The sequence below is a fragment of the Callorhinchus milii genome, unplaced genomic scaffold (genome assembly GCF_018977255.1).
Source record: "Callorhinchus milii isolate IMCB2004 unplaced genomic scaffold, IMCB_Cmil_1.0 Scaffold20, whole genome shotgun sequence".
NCBI classification, from domain to species: domain Eukaryota; kingdom Metazoa; phylum Chordata; class Chondrichthyes; order Chimaeriformes; family Callorhinchidae; genus Callorhinchus; species Callorhinchus milii.
In genome coordinates, this window is record NW_024704761.1 from 5,904,520 (window position 1) to 5,927,042 (window position 22,523).

Consider the following 22,523-nt stretch of genomic DNA (forward strand, 5'->3'; position numbering starts at 1 on the left):
CGATAACCGTGGCACAAAACACCTCTAAGCAATGCACTTTCCATCTAACACAAGGCGTTTTCTTATTCTTACTTAACTTGTACTTAATAGCTCCCATAGCGCTTTACACTCGCAGTCTCTTAACTCTTAAACATGACTCTTTAAACTTATTTGAGAACTATTTTGTTCAGCCTAGGACATAGCATATCAGGTGCTGTCCACACAAAAGCCATCTTTCATGTGAGAATAGGAAGTGGTGAAGCAAATGTGTTGTCTTCGGGGTTAAAAACTGTCAGACTTGGACTGTTCCATCATTTCATCACCTTTCGTTAACTCCAGCAATTTCAGGAAGAAGTAAACTGCAGAAATTCCAGAATGTCTGAAATTGTCTTGAATAATAATACTAATAATAATCCTTGCATTTGATATAGCGCTTTTCACGTCGGGAGGACGTCCCAAAGCGCTTCACAGAACACACTGCAAAGTGAACTGACTGTATATTTGTGGGCGAACGCGGCAGCCAATTGCGCACTGCAATGTCCCACAAACAGTCGTAGATTGAAAATGACCAATTTATTATTGTTTTTTGGTTTTGGAGGGATTATTATTAGGCTCTGTGTGGAGTAAGGAAACTTGCCCAAGGTTTGGCCCTGACCTGTCTGGAATTGAACTCAGGTCTCTCGCTTGCAAAGCGAGTGCTCTAACCACTGAGCTACAGGGCTCCACAACTGAAGGTAACGGGAGGAGAAGAATTAACAATGTATAACAACTGTCGAATAAAGTGCACAGCTTAGCTGTCCATAGTTTAAAGATTTAACTTGACTTCCTAATCAGAACCCAACAGTTCAGTACTCAAGGTTCTTGCTTTGGGTCCCACCCGGTGTCCCAGTTGTTTCAGGATAACTCATGCAATTGCACTACCGCTAGTTCAGACGATGAGAAGTAAGTCTAGAAAAAAAAACTAAGTGGAGACCGTCTAAAGTCTCACTTTACAATTTAGCACTGGCTTGGAGCAAAATACCACCAACAACTTGCATTTATATAGCGCTTTTCCCCCCCACGGGCAGCACCTCGGAGCGCGTAACAGTGGTGGAGCCTGAGGCCGAGCTGGGGAGGGGGGAGAGAGGAGGTGACCCTAAGCATGGTCGAAGAGCAAGGTCTTTATGTCAAAGGACATTATCCTAAAATTTGTGAATCTGACTGCATGAAACCTGTTTTGTGGTACACTTGGACGCGGTCCATATATAAATAACAATTCTAAACCTACCGAAATGAAGGACTTGAATTTTCCAATTCAGCAGAAAGAAATTAATCTTGTTTTTTTTCCCCCTCCCCAGTCGTTATTTGCTCCTCTGAACAGGTGGGGTGTGTGGTGTGTGTGTGTGTGTACTTGCATACCATCCACGTCTCTCTTATTTCATAGCAATGCTGCATTTTGTTGTGAGAGAAAGCAAACCTGTATACATTTCAGACAACCTCATTTATGCCTCTCTAATCCTGGCTTGTGTATCTTGCCCAGACCTGTGTGTATTAAGTTCATTGCTCTCTCTTTTGACAATAGCAGCTGCTGTTTTCCACTGAAAATTCTGGTATTTCTGGACTTCAACACCTCTTCTTACACTGAACCTTAAGACACGGTGTGAAAGCCCAAAGTAAAGAGCAGCCTTTAATACGACATCAGCCAAATCTTTATTGACCACGATTTTATTTGGCAGCTCTTTCAAAACCACATAGACGGATGGAGTAACTTAAGTCCTTTCTCTCAGGACTTCTTGAAAACAGTTTTTTTTTCATAATCTTTAGCTTTTTGTGGTTCAAAAAAACATGACTTTAAAGGCAATCAATATTTTGGGGGAAAAAAAATTACAGAACGGTGCCCTCAAGGTTTTCTAGTGGAACCGAGTGACTTATCTTTTTCAGTTGAGATCTTTTACAATACCTATTTATTTGATGTACGGTGTAAAAACAGGATCCACGTAAAAAGAGCGCAAGTTTTGCCCAAGCAAATGAATCACTTTCGAAGCGCAGCGATTTTGGCTGCATTTATAATCCCTGAATAAGTTAAGCAATCTAAGAGTTAAAAGGCATAGGATGTTCCCGAATGCCTTCCACTGGGTTTTGTGGGCGTGGATTCACTCTGGGAGAAGTTTGCAAGGATTCCATTTACAAATCCTGTCGAGCTGTTCAGGGGAAAAAGAAAAGCCACTGACTACCTCTGCAATTATCCAGAGTACAATTCAGTTCATCACCACATAGCCACGACAAATGGATCTTTTGCAGACAACCAGTGCGAGCAACATGAGATCTCAGCATCTTGTTCTGGTGTCTCTCTTCTGCTTTTGGACGGTCTTCTCTGAGGTAATTAATAACTGTACCCCTTTACAATAATGTAAAATCAATGCGTGTGTGCGAGCAACAAGTATTGGCTGGATCTACTGCTTGTGCAATCGATAGTATTGTCTATTTGTGCAATGGATATTAATGCAGCATTACCTGCATTGCAATCCATATTTAAATCATTGATGCCAAATGTCCTGATTCGTGCCATTGGTAATCCGTCTCTCTTTGTTGACCCGAATCTCTTGCACACAACGGAACTCGATGCACAGTTTCGGTTGAAATTCTATAACTTCTTTATGAAATGATGACATGGTCAGGGACTGAGAGCTGCAGACACATGTGCTTGTGAAGTTGAGACACCGTGTGTGTGTGTGTGTGTGCAAGTCCTGCAGCCCATGAGCGCACATGCAATTCCCCAAATGTGAATAAGGGTATGAATATGTATATTTAAAAAAAAACCCTGTTGATCCCATTCATAAAACAGTAGCACAGGAAGGCGAGGCTGAACCCATCAGTAAAACCAGGCTTAGCACACCTTGTCACAGGTACATTTGATTTAAAAAAAAAGACGCAAAATGCCATCCATGCATGTGCATTACCATACAAGAAAGTCCAGTTGACACAGACAGTCTCACAAAATTGTACGAAGCGAACCCTGTCTTAAGTTTTTGCAATGTATTACTTTTGGGGCTCAGCAGAAAACTCTCTCTGCTCTTACAATGGCCAAACTTTAAACACCCACTTTCCAGAAACTCCTCACCAGAGGTTGTGAAAATCCAATTTATTTTTGCAAATAGTAGCAATACGAAATGTGAGCCTACGGTACTGCCGATTTTTAAAGAGATTTTCTCTTTTTTTGTTGTTTTTTTTTATTAAAAAAAAAAGGTCTTCAAAAACCACCAGTGCCATCGAGAATTTCTGGCTTATAAGCCAAGAATTCCAATGTTCAAAGCAGAGCTGTGGAGTGTCAAACATGGCAATAGAAATCTCTCTTCTGTTGCGATCGCCACATGTTTTGTTGACTAAAAAAAAAAAGTTGTTTGGACAGTTTTAAGAGCTGCCAGAAAGCTCCTTATTGCAAAACTTTTGGAAGACGGTCAGTTTCCACCAAGCTGTTTATTTTGCTTTGATTGACTGGGTCCGAGTTAGACAGTTTGGATGATAAGCTTTGAAGGAGAAATTGCTTTCAGACACTCTCTTCTATATATTACATAAAACCTATTCGGGCATAGACTTCAACCTCACCCATGCTATCTCCTGGGGAGTGCTCCATGTAGATACTCACTGAATTCCCCCTCCCCACCCCACTGCCATTTGCAACCACCATTATAAATTATGTTTGAGGAATTCCAAACCAAATGCAATCGTTCACACGTTTTAATCACTGAATTACTAACATTTACAGCAATCTACCGTCCCAGGGAGCTCTGTGCCTGAGTGCATCAAGCACACGTTGAATTGTTGTTTTCACCACAAAACTGTGCTGTATTTATTCAAAAGGAATGATATGAAAAATCATTGCTTGACAACTTCACCTGAGCTGTCAAATCACCCACTCGATTGTGAAATGGGAAATAACCTGCAGTTTCTATGCGACTACACATTGCACACAAACCATCTCTATTTTCAGAGAATGCCACACATGGAGACACCCAAGTATATATTTAAACAGGAAATATACAGGTTATACAGTATGTGCTGAGGTATGAGTTGCCATAATCAGCATTACAGCATAGCCTACAGGCCACATATAGCATTCACAACTAGGAGATTATGATAGGTGTGATAGGCACATTCATGTGTCCTGTTTTTGGAGCCTTGTGTCATTCTGTTCTGTACTGGTTCGCCTTATATTTTATTTTATATTATGTATTCAAATGAATCACTTTCCCATTTAAGATGAATGATTTGAGTGCATCCGTCAAACCCTATAAAGGTACCTAATTTCATACCAAATGTTAACAGCTTGATTAGGCAGGGAAATTCTATTAGCTCATTGTTTCCAATGGCTATTTTCCTCCTCCCTATCCTGAAATATTTTTTTGATCAGTCATTGCCCTTACATGGGTAACTTGTGCAAGTTATTCAGAAGTCAGCCTGAACCACAAGTATTGACAGGCTTTTCAGCTGCAGGGCGCAACACAGCTGAATCGGTTCCTGTCCTCACTGATAGAAACATAAACACAAAACCATCCATATCTCTGGAGACCAGATGAGAGTAGGAATCCTCACTCGTTTTCCTGGAAGTCAACTGCAGCACGCACCCTAGCCCCTGGCAATCGAAGTATAATTCTTTGTAACTGAACTACAATTCCTTAACACCATTGAGTTCATTTGAAAGTGACCTGTTTCTGCAGAGAAAAGCAACAAAACATAGCTTCAGAAAGGCTCACCCCAGCCAAGCTTCAATTTTCAATTTATAAAACTTTCTGGGTCATCCAAGGTCACTCACTTCATCCAAAACCAAAGCAATTGTCAAGAAGAGTCCAAATTGGATGTAGTGCAATTAAGATTTTTTAAAATTGTATTTTACTATTTAAAACATTCAAACGTTTACATTTAGCTATCGTTGTGATTATTCCATCTCGTTCTATTCTGCCTTATTATTGCACTAACAATATTCCGTCCCAGATCCGTAACTTTGATATATAAGGTATATAAGGTTTTATGGAGAGAATAAATCTTAAATAGTATTTTAGATACCCTGTGACAATAGGACAAAGAGGGGAGATGTTCAGAATTTTATAGGACAGGTTTAGAACAACCTAAAAGTATTTTTTGAAATGAAAGATGGTAGGGTTAGCATTACTGGATGTTTTCATGAAGATAAGAGCTGAAATTATTTGCAGAATGGACTGTGCATGTCAATAATAATAATCATTGCATTTGGTATAGCGCCTTTCACATTGGGAGGAAGTTCCAAAGTGCTTTATTGGATATGTGATGTGGCTGTATTTGTGGGCAAACATGGCAGCCAATTTGCACACAGCAATGTCCTGCAACCGATTTTATTGTTGGCCAGAAAAATAAAAACTCCCTTCTTTTTTTGAATAGTTTTTTAACATCCACCTCACCTGAACATGCAGATGGTACCATGGTTTAACATCTCATTCAAAGTATGGCACCTTTGCCAATGCAGCAGCATCCAGGTGCTGGATTGCAGTGTTAACTTAAACTATGTAGAGATTTGTAAATGAGTGTGAGGATCGTGAAATCCATTCATTCTGTAAAACAACAACAACAACAAGATTCCATTTATAAAGCGCCTTTCACGTCAGGAGGACGTCCCAAGGCGCTGGAAGGGAGCCAATGGAGCCTGGCAAGCACTGGGGTGATTAGGGTACGCAATTTGGTGCAGGTGAATTTTGAATTAATTGGAATTTGTGAATGGTGCAATTGGGGAGACCAGTAAGGAGGGCACTGGAATAATCAAGGTGGGAAGCAATGAATATGTGGATAAGGCTGTATTGGGTGTGAGGTACGGTCAGAGGTAGGCAATGTAATGGAGGTGGAGGGAAGCAGTCAACAAGCCCCCAGTTTGTCAGTTTGCTTTGAATGATGAGCTTCTGTCATGTGATGAATATCAGAATCCTTCCCTCCACGGCCCAGTCCTTCAGAGTGACATTTCCAAAATATTTCCTTTATTAAATACTGCTTAGACTTAAGAACTTTATACTATTAAGTTCAAGCCCACATGTTACTTTAAGGAAGAACATGTATCCACAAAGGCCTACAGCACCTGTTCTGTTAAGTTCGGTCTCTCTTATAGACTTGATCAAGTTTTGCAGTTTGATGTAACTCCAGCAATAGAATGAGTGTTAGTACACTCCGTGTAACATGTGCTCAGTTGTACAAGTGAATTACTGCAGCCCAAGCGGAAGTGGTATGTGGTTCCTGTTCTATTGTTGTGTAGCTCTGCTTTGTGACTCTTTAATAGCTTTCAAAGATCAGACCTCCATTTGCTCAGTCTGGGCTGGAAACTAGAAAAAGAACCAGAATAAATACTACAAGGTCAGATCTCTTTCATACACCAATAGCTGGAATGTTGTCCTTCTCAGGCCTTACTTGTTCCAAAGCCCTTAGTACAAGACTTCACTCTAATTGTGACATTTCTCCGAACACTTTTAGTGCCTATTTTGGGAACTCTTTAGAGCAAACTGCGTTGGTTTCATATAAAGTTGATTCAGTTATGTGCAAACTATTCTTTGACAGTGCAAATGTAAAAAGACAGCTGTTGTTGACCCAAATAGGGCTTTAAGACACCCACAAAGCATTTGGAAGACACCAGTAAAGCGCTTGGCCTAAATATAGGGTTGTGCCCGTTAAATGCATAACCACAATCTTTTCATTTCATGGCTATTCACAGAAATGCAAGGCAACTGTGAGCTCGATCAGTGCTAGACAAAGACCAGTTTCCCTCTGTAAACAAGTTAAAAAAAACATATACAGCTAAAGCGATTTATTATCCATCACTTCTTGGTAAATGTACCCATGACGGATGGAGCTGATGAACAGATCTGACGTTTGAAAATGAGACATTTTCTGTAATGCTATACAATTTGATACATTTCCACTGATAATCATTCAAGAGATTTTGAATAGCGTGTGTTTTTCGATAACAATCTGTCATCTGCCGATGTTTATTTCATCTGTCAAAGGGGATTCACGCAGCATCACTTTTGCAGTATTCCATATTATTGGTTTACTGTACGGTTTCAGCTTATTCATTGCCCAGTGAATGATGCATTTACATTCAGTGATCATTCACAATGAGCTACCACTCGACGATTTCCCCCCAGATGTCTGTGAAAACATATCAAAATGTACCTGATTTGAGTAAAGAAATCTTGTACCAATCATTATTGCTGCATTGACCCGCTTTCACTCTTTTATTTGCATTTCTCTCTGGGGATACCTGATTTTTTGAAACGCAACAAATATTCAATATTCTAGTTCAGAAAATTTTAAATATGTTACACTTCTGCATCGTTGGAGTCGGGGAGTGAACCTATAGGATTCATACACCCTGAGAGAATGAATAGTTAATTTGTCTCAGTTATAATGGATGTATTGTGTCTCTCCACCAGAAAGTGTCAGAAAACCTGGGTGCAGAACAAGGTATCCCAGAGGATATCCTGAGCAGAATCGCTCAAGCAGATATCAGAAGTGTCTATGATCTTGAGGATCTCCTAGGCATTCAAGCCTCAGGTCAGTGACGCACAGAAATGTTCCCACAATAAGTTGAGAAACCTAGTGTTAAAGTTGATATCCCCAAATAGATGGCCCACTCGGTGGTGCAGTGGAGCAGAACACTTCTTGAATCTCATCTCGAAACCAGACAAACATTTTGGCTGAATCTTTCTTCTCTCCAGTAAATCCTAAGCACAAATGAAAGAGTACTTTCATTCTGTTTTACAATGCTGTCATTGTAAGTCCACAGCATAACACAGTAATAATTTCTGGCATCAGAAACCTATCCTCACATTCCAATTTCCCACAAAATTGTCCTTTGATGTATCTTATTTCTAAACGCTGACTGTGAATTCCTTTACTTGATGGGAACTTGTTATAACGCTGTTTCTTACCCTGGTGCAAAGATTCAGATAGATTAGCTGAGATAGCAGGCAATCTGTTTTACATAACTGGTGTTTAACGCCTGCCGAAATTCAAGATTCCAGATCAAGCCATTTTTTTCTTGCCATAAATCATCAGTAGTATTTATGTGAGTAGTTTCGACATGACAACAGAATATGACTCCTAAATGTGCGAGGCAGAATCACTGGAAGCTTAATACAAGCAAATATAGAAGCCAAAACATCTGCATTTATTAATCACGATTCCATCACCGTGTTAAGTACTGTGGTTAATCTTGTAACGAGGCAGAAGCACTAAAACAACCTAAAAATGGCTCTGCTTCTAACGCAAGCTATAGTTAGCAGACCTGGGAGTGCTCAGGGCTGACACTGAATGCAAAAAATAGAAATGTGTTCCATTCCCCACTGATGATATTCCCCATCTCAATAAACCAGCCATAAATATAAGATTTATTATTATTATTACAACAAGACAGTCTAATGCAGAGTCTCACCATATGAACTGTCAAGAATGTTGCCTCGGTGTTAATTGTTTACACAACTTACAGACTGATGCAATTTTTTTAAACTGAGGATTTTACAGTAACTGGTTCTTTCTCCTTAAACATCAGGCACAGACAACCGCCCCGATAATTTCAAGCACTTTGGGGGGGGGGAGAATAGTGAGCAGATTCAGCTTTTAACCTACGTTTGCTCAAGTTCTCTGTTGAAAAGTTTCTCCATTTCTAGACTGTGAGGATAAGGCCCAATGGGTCTCAGAAAATTGCTCAAAAAATTGTTTCTTTTTAATATGTTTAAATCCGTGTTGGACACGGGACAATTTAACTGAAATAAAACCATGTACTTAAAAAGCTCAATGACTACGACTATAGTGATTTAGGGCAGAATTCCCAATTTTGGGGTTCAATCAGCCTGTATGGTAGGGAGGAGATGAATAAATAGATGTGTTATTGCAACCACTAGCTATATATAATGCCCTTTACAACGTAGCTCAGAAGAAACTGTTTACCATGTATTTTTTGTTTTAAAACAGTTATTCATCTCTACAGGCTTAAATATACGTTTGCTTAATTGTTCCATTCTAGTCATACAAGTCAAATAGAAGCTTGATAATGCCAACACCAGAAAGGCAGTGAAGGGCTGCAGTCTCTTTTAATGTACAAACCCATAAACAATACCCTATGTGGTGGCGATCAAGCTTAATGTCTTGAAGGAAGCAGGAGGATTCCTTCAAACAACTCAAACACTTTAATTTGGCAAATTGAGAAGCATTGATTTTTTGATGTGTTTAAAGTTTCGCTGTGAGTCGAAACAACTAAGCATCCCATTAATAGTTAGGGCATTGGTTAGATTCACAATCTCTGCTTCTCAGGCCAGAGGTGGTATCACCAGAAACTACCTGCAACAGTTCAGGTAAAGCTTTACCAGTTTGTGATCTTGGCTCAAGTACGTCTTCCCCACATATTCCATCTCAAACAAACGGCAAATTAGTTTTGCTGTGTCTGTCCTGTTGTCACCGCCGAGTAGCAGTCCTAGCAATCTTGATGATTCCCCTAACAACTAAACTGTTCTCTTTCTGACACTTTTTACTTCTGTACAAGGATGATTCCTGCAGGTCCCGTGGCAGCTCCTTCACAGCTTCCAGCCATGTGCCAGACATTTTAATTCATTCTTATCTTCTAGTCTGTTCTGTTGCTCAACCTCACTGTACTCCTTTGAACCCTTCAACCCTTTCCCCAGGACTGTTTACTACATCTGTGCTTTTTCTCTGCGTGAGTCACTCGATATTGATCTCTGAATGGATGTGGTTTAGCAGCACTTTTCTATTTTGATGAACCGACGGCTTGGGTTAGGCCAGTTTGCTTTGTGTTGTATTGACAATTGCTGTCACAGCAAAAAATAATGTCACATCACAAAGAATGTAGTCAGTCACATTTGTCCTGTTGTCTGTTGTGACTTGCAGTTATAATTTGTGCTTGGGCTATCTTTCAGTAAATCAACATTTGTATCTGAAGTGGTCACAATTGTTATTTAGAGGGATTTGTACGGTATTGATGGCAAGAGAGATGGTGACAGGAAAAAATATTCCGAATGCATCTTTTTCATCCAAGTCAGAGAGAAATGCTTACGTTTTGAAGTGGATCAATATCCCTCCAGCGGGACCTGCACAAGGGAAAGAGCTGCTAAATCCTCTTGCAAAGGGCTTTTGAAAACCAGTGACGTGGAGATTTCACAGGTCAAAGAGCATTTCTCAATAGGAATGAGAGGTTGCACTCTGCCAAACGTAAACCACAAAATCACTATTGTCAGTTCGAGGTCACTGGAAAATGGCTGAATTTCAGTTTTCACTTTTTGCTACTGAAAAAAAACAAAGAATAATCCAGATGCCAAAGCTTCAAGCCTGGATTTCTGTCCATCGATTGTCAAATTTGGATTCGATCAGTTACCGCATCCTGTTTTTATGATTGTTGTAACCGTTTGTAAGCCACTATAGAAAATGTTTGTCAATGTGATGAAGGGAGTTATTCTGAATATTGCCTAAAATTATAATATTATAGGCTTAAACTAAAAGTGATTGATTTATCAGCGACCAGTGGGGCCTTGGGAAGAGAATAGCAGCCCAATCTAGCAATAGAAAGAAAAAAAGTATACCTCTTTGAAAGTTACAAGGTATTCGACTCCAATTATTTGTTCCAATCTTCCAGAACTCATGATTGCTGCAGAAAACGTGCCCATTTTTACCTGAACCTCAGTTTGATCTAAAGAAGTTTGGTGTCTGTGTAATAATTGTGTGCTCAGATTATCTTTCAATAAATCAACAGTCAATACTCATACAAAGAATTACATTAACATGTATTTTACTTACTGTGTCTAAATAATACTGGGTTTGGCTTACGGTTATAATTTGTTTTCTTTCAGAAATGCGACCCCAACCCAAAATATTAGGTACGTTTGCTGCATGTCTTCTTGTGAGTTTTATTTGTTGGTTTCGCGGGAGGGGGAGAGGAGAGAATGAGGGAGAGGGCAGGAGGATTATAAATTCCCTTGTTCACTTCATGAGGTACAGTAAACCTTGCGTAGTCGTACCAGTTGGGACCATACATAATACGACTGATGCACCAAATTGTTGTTGCAGTTGTTCATACAATTGGGTAACCTGAACTTTGACTTTAAACTCTTATTTCTGATTGGCAAATTACTGTAATGATTGGAATCACTGTCACAAAAGTGGTCGATAATTACTACCCCTTTAAGACAGTCAGCCCAATGAAGACATGTCAAAATAATTGGGGTAAAAGTGGGCAAAGAGCAAGGTGGCAGAAAGCGTCTTAGGCAGAGCAACAGGAGAGGTTAAGAGCCATAGCTGATCTGGACAACTTGCACTTATATACTACCTTTCACATTGGACAAATCTCTAAAAACACTAGCAAATGGTTTGCTATCAAAGGTAAGATTGCTGGTTAGCTTGTGATATTGTACTATTGGCCAGTGAGTTACTAAAGTGGGTACAATTATGCATGAGGCTTAGCAAAGAATTTCCTTGTTTACACTGCAAACCGATGTGGAAGAACAATGAGAGAAAGTGTTTTGAGCGTATCTGCTGTCACACAGCCCAGGAGCAGGCTGGACTATTCTGTGCCAGTGCCTGTTCTTCCAGTAAAATCAAAGAATGTTGTTTTGCAAAGTAATTCTTCAGAGAGCAACCTCTGGGAGCAACTTGTACCAACTTAAACCTGGCAGCAACTCACTGAAAGATCTGACCTTTGTAAGAACCTGCAAGATTCCAGCAGATGCACATCAAAACTATCCAGTGGTTTTAACACTTTGAAAAACTTGCTCCTACAGGCAATTGGAAGTGGTTTCCCTTGACAGATATTTTTTTACAACCCGATAGAAACTGATGCCACTTTAGTATGAATAACGTTGGTATGTGTGTTAATATAATATTGAGTTAAATTTGTTAAACCAAGAGTATCATTTCCCAACTTGCTTCCGAAGTTCGGTTGAAAATCTTACAACTAATTTTAACAACGAGCCCTTGCCAATTAGGATTAAGTCCTGTGCATACATCAGTGATCCACCGAGGAGTAAAATACATGCTACCTGATTTGAGATGTTGAGCAGAAGGGATTTTCGGTTCTGTATTAATGTTCAGTAAAGCCCCCCCTCACATTATAGCTTCACTGGGGACAGAGGCAGAAACTTGTTGGGCCGAATGGATCTGCTTCCTTACTGTAATGTTCTGTTATTCTATGGAAGCTGGTGATATTGCACTCGGGAGGTTATGACTAATTTTTATAACGTATAGGCATAAGACAATAATAACAGCAACTTGCATTTATATAGCGCCCTTCATGCAGGGTAGTGTCTTAGAGCACTTAACAGTGGCGGGGGGCAGTTGGAGGTGACCCTAAGCACGGTCGAAGAGGAAGGTCATCAGTTGTGACCTGAATGAGAGGAGGGAGGGATAATAATAACATTTGTATTTGATCTAGCACCTTTTACTTTGGGAGGATGTCTGAAAAGTTGTCCGACAAACAGCCATGAAGTGAATGATCAATTTCATATTGCATAACTGAAAGAGATATTAATAAATGCGTTTCACCGACTCTGGTATGAAAAAAAATGGCGACGACCCCTTGGGTGACCGTAGCAATGAATCACAAACTTAGTGTGCCCATTCTGAAACTGCCTGATCTTTCTTGCAAACCACATTGATTCGAATTATGGGCAAATGCGGTTGCAGCTAACATGTGACAGCAGATTAACGAACAAGAGGAAAATGTGATTACACCGAAAAATAAACTGATCTCATGCTTGCAAATAAGATGTTGCAATATTATACATGCTGAATATGTAGGACGATCAAGAGGACAGACTGAGCAAAGCCTGAGTTAAACACAGTGTATTAATTATATGTACAATAATGAATAGTACAGAGGCACTTAACAAGACTGTAATTCAGTTGAGGGGCTGTGCTGCCCGCAAAAGGACACGGCTCAAATGGTTTATAAACGTTAGCAGAATCTTGCGATTGAATTACAACTTTTAACTCTTTTCTTAACCTACAACTCAGATGGTGCGAGTTGCATTTTTAGAAGCAAAAAACTTAATTAGTAACATGCACCAATACTGGTGTGCGAGATCAAATGCTTCGCAAAACTTAACAATCTCTAAAAGCAGTGTTTCTTCAGTATTGTTAACAGCTGGGACAAGCAAATATCCCCAAATAAATCCAAAAAGACATCCAAAATGGATTGCCAATATCCCTAGAACGTTGAATACATTTACTGAAAAGATGCAGGGATTGGAGGGCAGAGGAGGAGAACTTAAAGGGAAAAAAATGGCTTCTGTTAATCTCTCTGACTCTATCTGATTGCCACATCCACAAAGCAGAGGAACTGGGTGGTACGTAGATACAAAATAGATACGTTGCAGGTACTGTGTTTTTCTCTTTCTCGCATCCGTTGTCAAAATTTAGAGGAAATTAATTAAACACAGTTTCCTACAGAATTGAATTGTGAGACTGTGTTATGCTTAGCCTTTTATTGGGTGATGCGGAAATGCATGTAACAACCCAGAATGCTCAGAAGTAGTTATCGTTGCGCTGATAACTTGCAATGCGTGAGGTCAATGTGTGAGAGGAACAGTTTTAAGTCTCGACCCTGGCTTTAATGATCGTTGGGGGATGAGTGACAGCAGTGTTGGGTACAGAATAATTTTCCACTATCACTATCAAGTACTCCTAGGTCTGGTGTATCGCAGATAGAAATTTCAGTTGACTCTGTCCTGAGAGAATGCAAAGCTATGATATTGCTAAATTGCTAACTTATGCCGAATTGTGACCGATATATGGGGAAAGTGTGTTTTGAGGATTTGCGATCCTTACAGCTAGTGAAGAGAAAAGGCTTTTGTACGCTGAATCTTGTATGGATTTGGTGCCTGGTGGCAGAGTGAATAATAATCCAAATACTAATCCTTGCATTTGACGTGACGCCTTATCACATCGTTGAGGCGTCTCAAAGTGGTTCACAAAATATACTGTAAAGTGAATTTACCGTATATTTTGGGGGGCAAAATGTGGCAGCCAATTGCGCACAGCGGTGTCTTCAGTGTGAATTTGATATCAATGTGATATCTAGGCTTGTGACTGTGGACTAATTTTATAGCTGCAGTGTGATAGCCATTGCAGCGTGAGTGCTCCAGAATACTGAAGGGACATCCCACTGAGAGAGAGTCATGGTAATAGCCGGTGAACTCAAGCTGTTGTAGCTGACAGGATTGTACAGTAGTTCTGGTTGAATGATTACCTCACATGAAGTGAAGCAAGCACTTAGTTCTACGGTTTGACGTAAGGAACCTTTTCTCACAAACTGAGCTCTGTCAAATTTTATAATTAAATCTCTTTCCTTCTAAACTTGTTGTGTGCAGGGCATGAGATTTAACATACTCCAGAGATGCATCAGTGCATTAAAAACATTTGTATCCGAACACATCCATCCAAGGGCAATTCCTTGGATGGATGAGAATAATACATCACAAGGTTTTGAACCTTTTGTACCAGTGCTACCCGCTGTGTATCCTGTCTATAAACTGAACATATAAATGCACAGATGGCACAAACATCAACCCCAGGCAAACTTAATTTATTCCCCCCGCCGAAAAAAAACCCTCCCAAATGTGCGATTATTTTAAATAATAAATGTATAAATTGAGAAAAAAAATCACGATCTAAAGCACGAAAATAACTTTCGTTTTCTTTCAATGTTATCCAAGGATATTCGAGCACAAAGCCAGCCAGCTGCAAACCAAGACCGATTTCCGTAGAGATTCCACGTTACAAGGTGGATCCCAGCTCAGCAGGCTTCTTCCTGTGGCCATCGTGTGTTGAAGTGGATCGTTGCTCTGGGTGTTGTAACACCAAGACCTATAAGTGCATTCCATCCCTTACCCAATTCAAGTCCTTTCAGGTATGTGGCTGCACATAATCTGTGGGTGACTGGGACACAGGGCAACTTTGCATGTCCTGGATCTTGGATTTGGGGCGAATGGGAGCTTCATTGCTACACTGGGTGTAATATTGGTTATCTGACATTGAGAGAGAGAGAGAGAGAGAGAGAGAGAGACATACACACACTTACCAGCAATAGGAGTTACTGATCTGGAAGTATGATCAAATAATATTGTAGTTGAACCACACTAATGCATTGTTTGACCACAGTTTAAGGTTTTCATTATCCGAGGAAGGTAAAACATTTTTGCTTTAAGAAATCCTCACTTATTAAGTATAAGTGACTTTTAGATATAAGTTTGTGTTCACTTTCTTCCCTCACAGTCACGCTTTCATTTTTAGTTGCTTGAACCTGGATGAATGAATTGTTCCTGGCAATGACCAGTGACAAGATGGGTTAGAGTGCTCATTGTCGTTTTGGGCCCTGGTTCTGAATGGTTGGCCAGTTGGTTGCATTTATTTTCCCTCCAATGGTTCGTCCACGTTCTACGTGAAGTGAGGTTAGCCTTAACTGGGCCTTAGTGGTTGGGACGAATTCAGCGCCAATTGGCATTGGGATTGGCAAATTCACTCAAAGACCAAGGTGATCGCTCATGTCAAAATCTGAAATTTTGCAATGGTGCTGCAGGGGGAGATCTTCCGAGGTTGCTAGTAGACCGGACTGTTTCAATCTGTCAGTGGAAGGGGAAGCGATGAAGATAGTGGGAGAATAGCGCTGGATATTTACACCACAACTAGAAATGTTGCAGGCTAAAGAAGCCAACTTCGTAACAGTGAATGGCCGACCTTGTTTTGTTCTCTACCAGAATGCAAGATGTTGTTTTCACTCTTGTTTTCACTCGCTATTTCATGGGTTGGGTAGCTACACAGGGTATGGAAAAGAAAACAATAAATGTTGCCCATAGACCAGTCTTGTACATAACCACCACCCCAATACTGACTAAGCTCCACTATTGACTAAGGCCCAGTCATCTGGCACTTGCTGAAAACTTCCTTATAGAGGCAATTTGTTTGTGTTGGATTATAAATAGGCGTGAATCTGATTTTGTTATAAATGTTAAAATTGCATAACTTCATGACTGTGGCTCAGAAAATAGAAACAAAACAAATATCAGTGTTATTGAAAGAATAAGATGCCGGTAAGATATTTATGTTTCTCATGAAAGCTACCCTCATTGAAATAAACATAGAATCTGAAGTGTTTATCAATGTTTCTTTCGTTCTTTGGGAAATACAAACATTTTCTTTACGTTCTGTCTTGGTGTCAGCTGCACTTTCTCATTGTTTTTTCATCTCTGTGTTTTGTGCTGTGTTTCAGAGCATTTTTCTTCAATTCAGCATTTCTTTCCTTTTTTCATTAGCCAGATTGTTTTCCTTTGTTGTTTCAATCCCCTATATTGTGCATGTTCTTTTTTATCGCAAGTCTTCCTCAGTCATGTGCTGCTTGCTCACTCCATCTCTATATCTGCACATCCAAGCTGCTTCCATGATACCACAATATGAACTATCCTAAAGCCAGTGAATGGATGTGTCCAACACAGATTGTAGAAAGGAATATGCTGAATCATAATAAAATTGGGGTCCAAGAAAAGCTAATTGACAGATAAGCCATCATAAAAACTCATAAATTATCCACTGCCTGTTGCGGCATTGATATATCTTTTCTTCAATGGTGGAATATCTTTTGTTTCTTACCTTGAAATGCTTCCTTAGAGTGTTGAAATAGACCTCTTGGGATCAATGAATAGTTCTTGTTCCATGTTTTGTCCTGCGCAGATAGCAAAGCTGACCTACCGATATGGCAGGAAAGAACTCAGTGTTCACACAGTCACCGTCCAAGAACATATAAGCTGCAACTGCACAGAGCTCCCAAGAAGACACATAATGAGGTAAGAAGTCAGTTGAGAGACGTTACAATACACATTTTATTCTCCCTATATTTTTGCCCTTCTGGATCCCAGGAGTGACTTATTTTTTCATTGCACATGTATTTCATCGCACATGCACATTGTGATGTGCCCCATTATAAAGAAAAATCAAAGTACAGAACACACCCGTGAAATTATATGAAAGAGAGGTTGGAGTAAAGTATTAAAGTGTACAAGGTCTGTTATTGGTTTTCAGTCTGGATATGCAGTTGCAATCGAGTGCAATGTGTTAGGGCAATGTATTGATTTTTCTTGACGTTATTGCTTTGAAAATATATATTTGGTGATTTCCTTTTAGTGCAAGCTTTGTTGGAATTTGCCTTGCCTTGCAGTACATTGAAGCTTACTGCCTCCAAGATGACAGCCTGTGTCCATGTACAGATTTGTGCTTAAATAAATCCCATGCATGCAGTTTGTTTCAGTTTTACTAAAGGAAATTTTAAATGTTGTGTTATCACTCCTCCACCTCTGTCCTGTCCTCTCATAGAGAGACGGAGAGATTTTTTCCCAAAGGTATTGAGTAGTTTTTTGTGCGAACTGCTGTGTGAGCAAATTGTGAACAAATTAGTCAACTTCACCTGAGGATATCCATCATACCATCAGATTTACATATTTAACAAGACTCTTTTGAGATTGCTATACTTAGATCTTACTGTATTGTATTAAAGGTTGCAAGTAATTTGACCGAGCTAGGAATGCAATGATTGTGGGTGTCCACTGTTGCAACTCAAAAGAAAACTAGTCATGCTCGCTACAATAGACCCCCAACTCCTCAATAGGTAATCTTAGTTATAGTAATAATGAGTAAGGATAGTGTTATTTAGTTTAAAGTTTTATGGATAAATGATCAGCTTCGTAGGGTTTTGTACCAACATCAAGGATTTTTTGAATGTACATTATTTTATCGCGTGAGATAAAGTATTTCAACCGAAATTGTGCTTCGAAACCATTTGAAAAATCAGTCGAAAATATTAGGTAAAAAAGAACTTGGAAATGTGGCATCTCAGATCAGATAGTTTTCCTCCTCCCCATGTCACCTTGACTGAAATACCCTTGGTGAGTTGTTCACAGCCCTCTACTGCTAGGGCCAATACTGCTCTGTAGCTGGACATTGGGCGCATTTAGTTCAATCAGCTGACCCTTTGGATGCTCCCACTAATACACCAATAACAACCTACCCTTTGAGCTGACCAATATTTAGGTGACCCAAATGGATTGGTGAACCAAGATAACACCAGAGTAAGGGGAACAAAAGTTTAATACCACTGTCTTCCCGACTCAGTTGTGCTGAAAAGCCTCACGAAAGGTCTGAGATGTTTCATAACTCGTTCCTTGTATTAATTAACACAGTGAACACGTAATTAGATGCAGCAAATTGTTATTGCATTGTCTCAGGCCTGCACGTTACTCCCAGCAGAGATCAGAAACAGGTCCACTCAAATCACTGGCACAAAATGTAGGTTGACCACCCCCCCTCCCCCCACCACAGCTTTTCAGATCATTTCTGGCAGAGATAGACAATTCGGCCTTGTTTACAAAAACACTGTTGTTGTTTTTGGCAGCCTTCCTTTCCATGGCTTTGCGATTCAGTGAGTGAGCAAGGATCAGCCTTGTAAAACTGTAAACCAACTCCAGATGAGATTTATCTGCCTTCAGCAAAAAGAGCAAACTCTATTAAAACCATAGTGAGTTCCCTTAGTTAGAACTTCTCTTAGGCCCACTGTTGCTTACAACTGTACTTCACACAGAGGGTTGTGAAAATGTGGAATACACAGAAGGGCACACAGATAGAATCTATTGGGATGTTTAAAAGGGAAATAAAGAGATTCTTGGGAAGGAATAATATTAAAGGGCTCGGAGTAAAGACAGGGAAATAGTTTTGAACGATCTGCCATGATGTAATAAACAATAGCAAATTGCATTTATGTTCACACAGAGGACTGTTTCAGAGTTTTACAGAGATAGTACTAGACTGGCACTGTCTTTGTAAAGATGGTTTGTTGCACTGGGCCAATGGACTCGATGGATTGAATGGCCTCTTTCCATTCCTAAGAGTCAATGAGAGTTTAATGTCTTGATTATAAACAACATCTCTCTGTCTAAAATCCTGAATCAATTAAACCAAACATTCAGAATCATTTAGTACAGTGATGGACACAGAAGTTGTTGAGTTGTCAGGGTATTTTCCACAGGAGGGAGCTTCCAGCTAAGCTTCACTTCTCTTTCAAAACATTTCTTTCTTTCCCTCAGTCTTCTCCTCTTCTGAAGGAGGCCACCCATTACAGAGTTTTGGTTCCAAGGTCTGTGGTAGCTTATCCCCAGTGAAAATGGATGTTTGATCGCTGGTAATGATGATGCTATTTACAGGTTGCTGTGCAAATATGTTGACAATCTTGTACTATTCATTGTATATCACCTAATTGTGCGGAGCCAGGCTGTTTAGTTAGTTAGGTTATCAGTAAAGCTGTATGCACTGCATGAAAAAATGCGGATCTCAGAACTTTTATGTACTGGAACCAAGAGAGAAGATTTGCTCTACCTACTGGGAATAATGACTGCAACAACAAAGTGCCTTTCAATGAATAGACTTCTGAGTATGAAGTATTTTAGCCTTGATTACTATTTCAAACATATGATTTAATAAGTACGGCTGAGGAACATATCTGTAGGTCTTACAGAGGAAATAATAGCTTGAAAGTTAATAGAGGTTAAGTGTGGGGGTGGGGCAGCGAGGGGGTGAGGGCTGTTGATGTAGTCATTGAGGAAAGCAGAGAAATGTAATAGAGTCACTGAGCAAAGCACATACAATAGGGTTTCTGGTGTAGATATGTGCCGAGGCACTGAAGGAAGCAGAAACCCAAGCAAGGCAGGTAAATGTGGATTCCCTCACCACAAATGGTTGTTGACGCTGAGGTCTGAATAGCATTGAAAAATGAACTGGTAATATTCAAGGGGAAGGAGCAGGGGATAAATTGTTGTAGGAATGGAGCACTGATACAGACACGAGCTGAACAATCTCCTTCCGTGCCATAAAAACGCTCTAAGGTCTTATGAAATAATCACCGAGAGACACAGGTGAAAGTTTCCCAAGGCAGGAAAATGATCTCCTGATGTGAAGCACCCTGAAAAAGTAGCTCTGGTTGAAATAATTATTGTGCTCAATGTCGTCTCTAGATTGGGATGTATGTTCATTTATTTCACTGCCTAGACTTGTGGCACAAGGAAGAAGTACCATTGCGTAATTGTTGTTTTGAAATCCTATTAAAATTCCAATATACCATTTTGAAAGAATGCAACTTGCTTCTGTGTTTGATTTTCATTATTTCCTAATCAACCCCCTACTTTGGACCTCTGACCAGAAACATAGCCTTTGAAGCGTGACACTAAAGTTAAGATCTCTGATTTATTTCAATGTTTCTGTCTTCGCTTTGTTCCAAATTTTAAGAATGTTTTAACGCTTACGTTGCTGCCAGGGAACTTCCTGTCTGTGAGCTCCCAGACACTGATGCTGAAATACCAATACTGCGGCAATAAAACCTCTCAAATGTCGTGAATAGCTTTATTATTGTAACATTAACCTATGACTAAGAAAATAAATGGAAATCTTTGTGATACAGAATTTTTTTCAAAAAGCCCTTTTTTTCTGCCTTGTTTTCAAAATATTTTTCTTTTTAAAAAAAACCAAGTTTAAAACATTTTACACTCCAGTTTTTGTGTTCCTCCTGATTGCCATAGAATAATAATAATAGTAATAATCCTTGCATTTGATATAGCGCTTTTCACACCTTCTAGACGTCTCAAAGCGCTTCACAGAATATGCTGTAAAGTGAATTGACTGTATATTTGTGGGCGAAACGTGGCAGCCAATTGCACGCAGCAGTGTCCCATTCCTGCCTGGAATTGAACCCAGGTGTCTCGCTTGCAAGACGAGTGCTCTAACCACTGAGCTACTGAACTCAAATGCAGCTTTAAAGGCTATTTTTTCAGGCAGTGTAAAGTCTGGAATATGAAGATTAACCTGGGCAGCCCACGGATTCATCCATAATAATAATAATAAATAAAGCTTTAATATAGACATCATTGAGATGTCTCAAAGCACTTCACAGAATATACTGTAAAGTGCATTGATTGTGGGTGAAACGCGGCAGCCAATTGCGCCCAGCAGTTCCCACAAACAGTCGCGGAGGGATTATTACCTGGAAAGCAATCCATAGCACTCTAAGGGTTAACTCCATACTTTTGTTGCTGGCCAGAGCACCATTTCTCACACCGATCATCCCTTAGCCGCTGAGTGTTATTACATCGCCAATTGTTTTGGTCAAATTAATAAGCAGGTTGTGTTGCTAACATAACAACTGCCAGTCTGGGATGGATTCCACCGAGAGAAAGTGTAAGGATACTGATGACAGCCCCTGTGTCACTCAGTCCCACAAATCAAACTGTGAAACCATGAATATTCAAACTGTTGGCTCTGTGTAATTGATGTTCTCGTATTTTTCCAGGTACAACATAAGATACTACAGGCAATCAACTAACAACTGAAAAAAAATCTCACCGTCAGCAATAACAGCAAGGAGATTATACATGATATATTGCATGCATGAGAAGCTTTTTCTTCCTCTTTTTTGGACTGCACAGTCATCAAGTGGCTCATATAAAGACTTCTCAAAACTGGGACTTGGAAACACCAGATTTGGTACTGTGTACTACTACTTTGTAGTACTTTGTACTGTGGATGCAATGGGGGAAAAGGCCTGGTTTACCAACACTTGTGATGTGCAAGAAATGTGTACTTGCTCCCTATTTACACAATTCTATAGCTACAGTGCATTGCTAGTGAAAATTTATATTAGCTCCATCGTGTAAAGGTTATCAAAGCTCAATCTGGGCCTTTTGGATCAATGAGACGTTTTATTTTCTAAACTGTCTTTTGTGCTGTTTAAAGGGCTTATGCTGCACATTGAAGATTTATGGCAAGTTTTCTACGACAATCTAATAAAACAGGAAAAGGCTTTTTTGTGGTATCTTTATTTCTGCGAATTGGATCTGTTTGCAGTCAAATAAATCTTAAGCGGTTTGGATGAAGAAAGCCCTTACACTCATTTGATCTTATTCTTCCAGTATACCCACCCTACTCTACTTTCTTCCCATCAGGACATCAAGATTTTTTTTTGATAAGTCCAGAGTCTGCTAAGGAATGTCACTGCAGTAGATATTTGGCCACACTGGTATATTAAGTCATTTGGAAAAGAAAGCTTACAGTACAATATTAGGATTGAACTAACATAAGTGTCAGTGAACCTGCGGAGCCTTAGAACAATTCCCTGGATGTTATAGAATGGGGTTACTTTGTGATAATCTAAAATTCACTAAAATGTCCTTATTCTTCAAGGTGTTTGTCCTTGGTACTAGTTAAGCCTGAAGGAAGAGCCCACTTACCTTCCTGAAATGTTGAAAGATCCCTCCAGGCAGTAGATCCAGAACAAGTGGACAACGTCTGGTGTCAACTAACTGTTAAGCAATGGATTCCAATATCCTGCACCTAGACTTCATAGCTGATATGAATCTTATGAATGGAGAAATTGGAGTAATAATATATGCTGCCCTTTTATGTCTGTATGTATGTATGTGTGTGTGTGTGTGTGTGTGTGTGTATGTATGTAGTGTGTA

At 39.7% G+C, this 22,523-nt stretch overlaps 1 protein-coding gene across 1 annotated transcript; it reads left to right on the plus strand.

Moving 5' to 3' along the window:
• Positions 1 to 2,122: 2,122 nt before the first annotated feature.
• Positions 2,123 to 21,860, plus strand: LOC103175503 (platelet-derived growth factor subunit A). Its single transcript, XM_007888584.2, has 6 exons — positions 2,123 to 2,337; positions 7,407 to 7,527; positions 10,833 to 10,859; positions 14,691 to 14,884; positions 16,702 to 16,814; positions 21,356 to 21,860. Exons 1-6 carry the CDS (start codon positions 2,245 to 2,247, stop codon positions 21,393 to 21,395), a joined length of 588 nt encoding a protein of 195 aa, XP_007886775.1. The 5' UTR covers positions 2,123 to 2,244; the 3' UTR covers positions 21,396 to 21,860.
• Positions 21,861 to 22,523: the final 663 nt, after the last annotated feature.

What these genes read in the sequence shown, in the direction of transcription:
- LOC103175503 (XM_007888584.2), top strand. Translation starts at nt 2,245, where the DNA reads ATGGATCTTTTGCAGACAACCAGTGCGAGCAACATGAGATCTCAGCAT. An exon ending in CCTAGGCATTCAAGCCTCAG is followed by an intron (nt 7,528 to 10,832) that starts GTCAGTGACGCA and finishes GTTTTCTTTCAG; the next exon opens with AAATGCGACCCCAACCCAAA. An exon ending in CCAAGAAGACACATAATGAG is followed by an intron (nt 16,815 to 21,355) that starts GTAAGAAGTCAG and finishes GTATTTTTCCAG; the next exon opens with GTACAACATAAGATACTACA.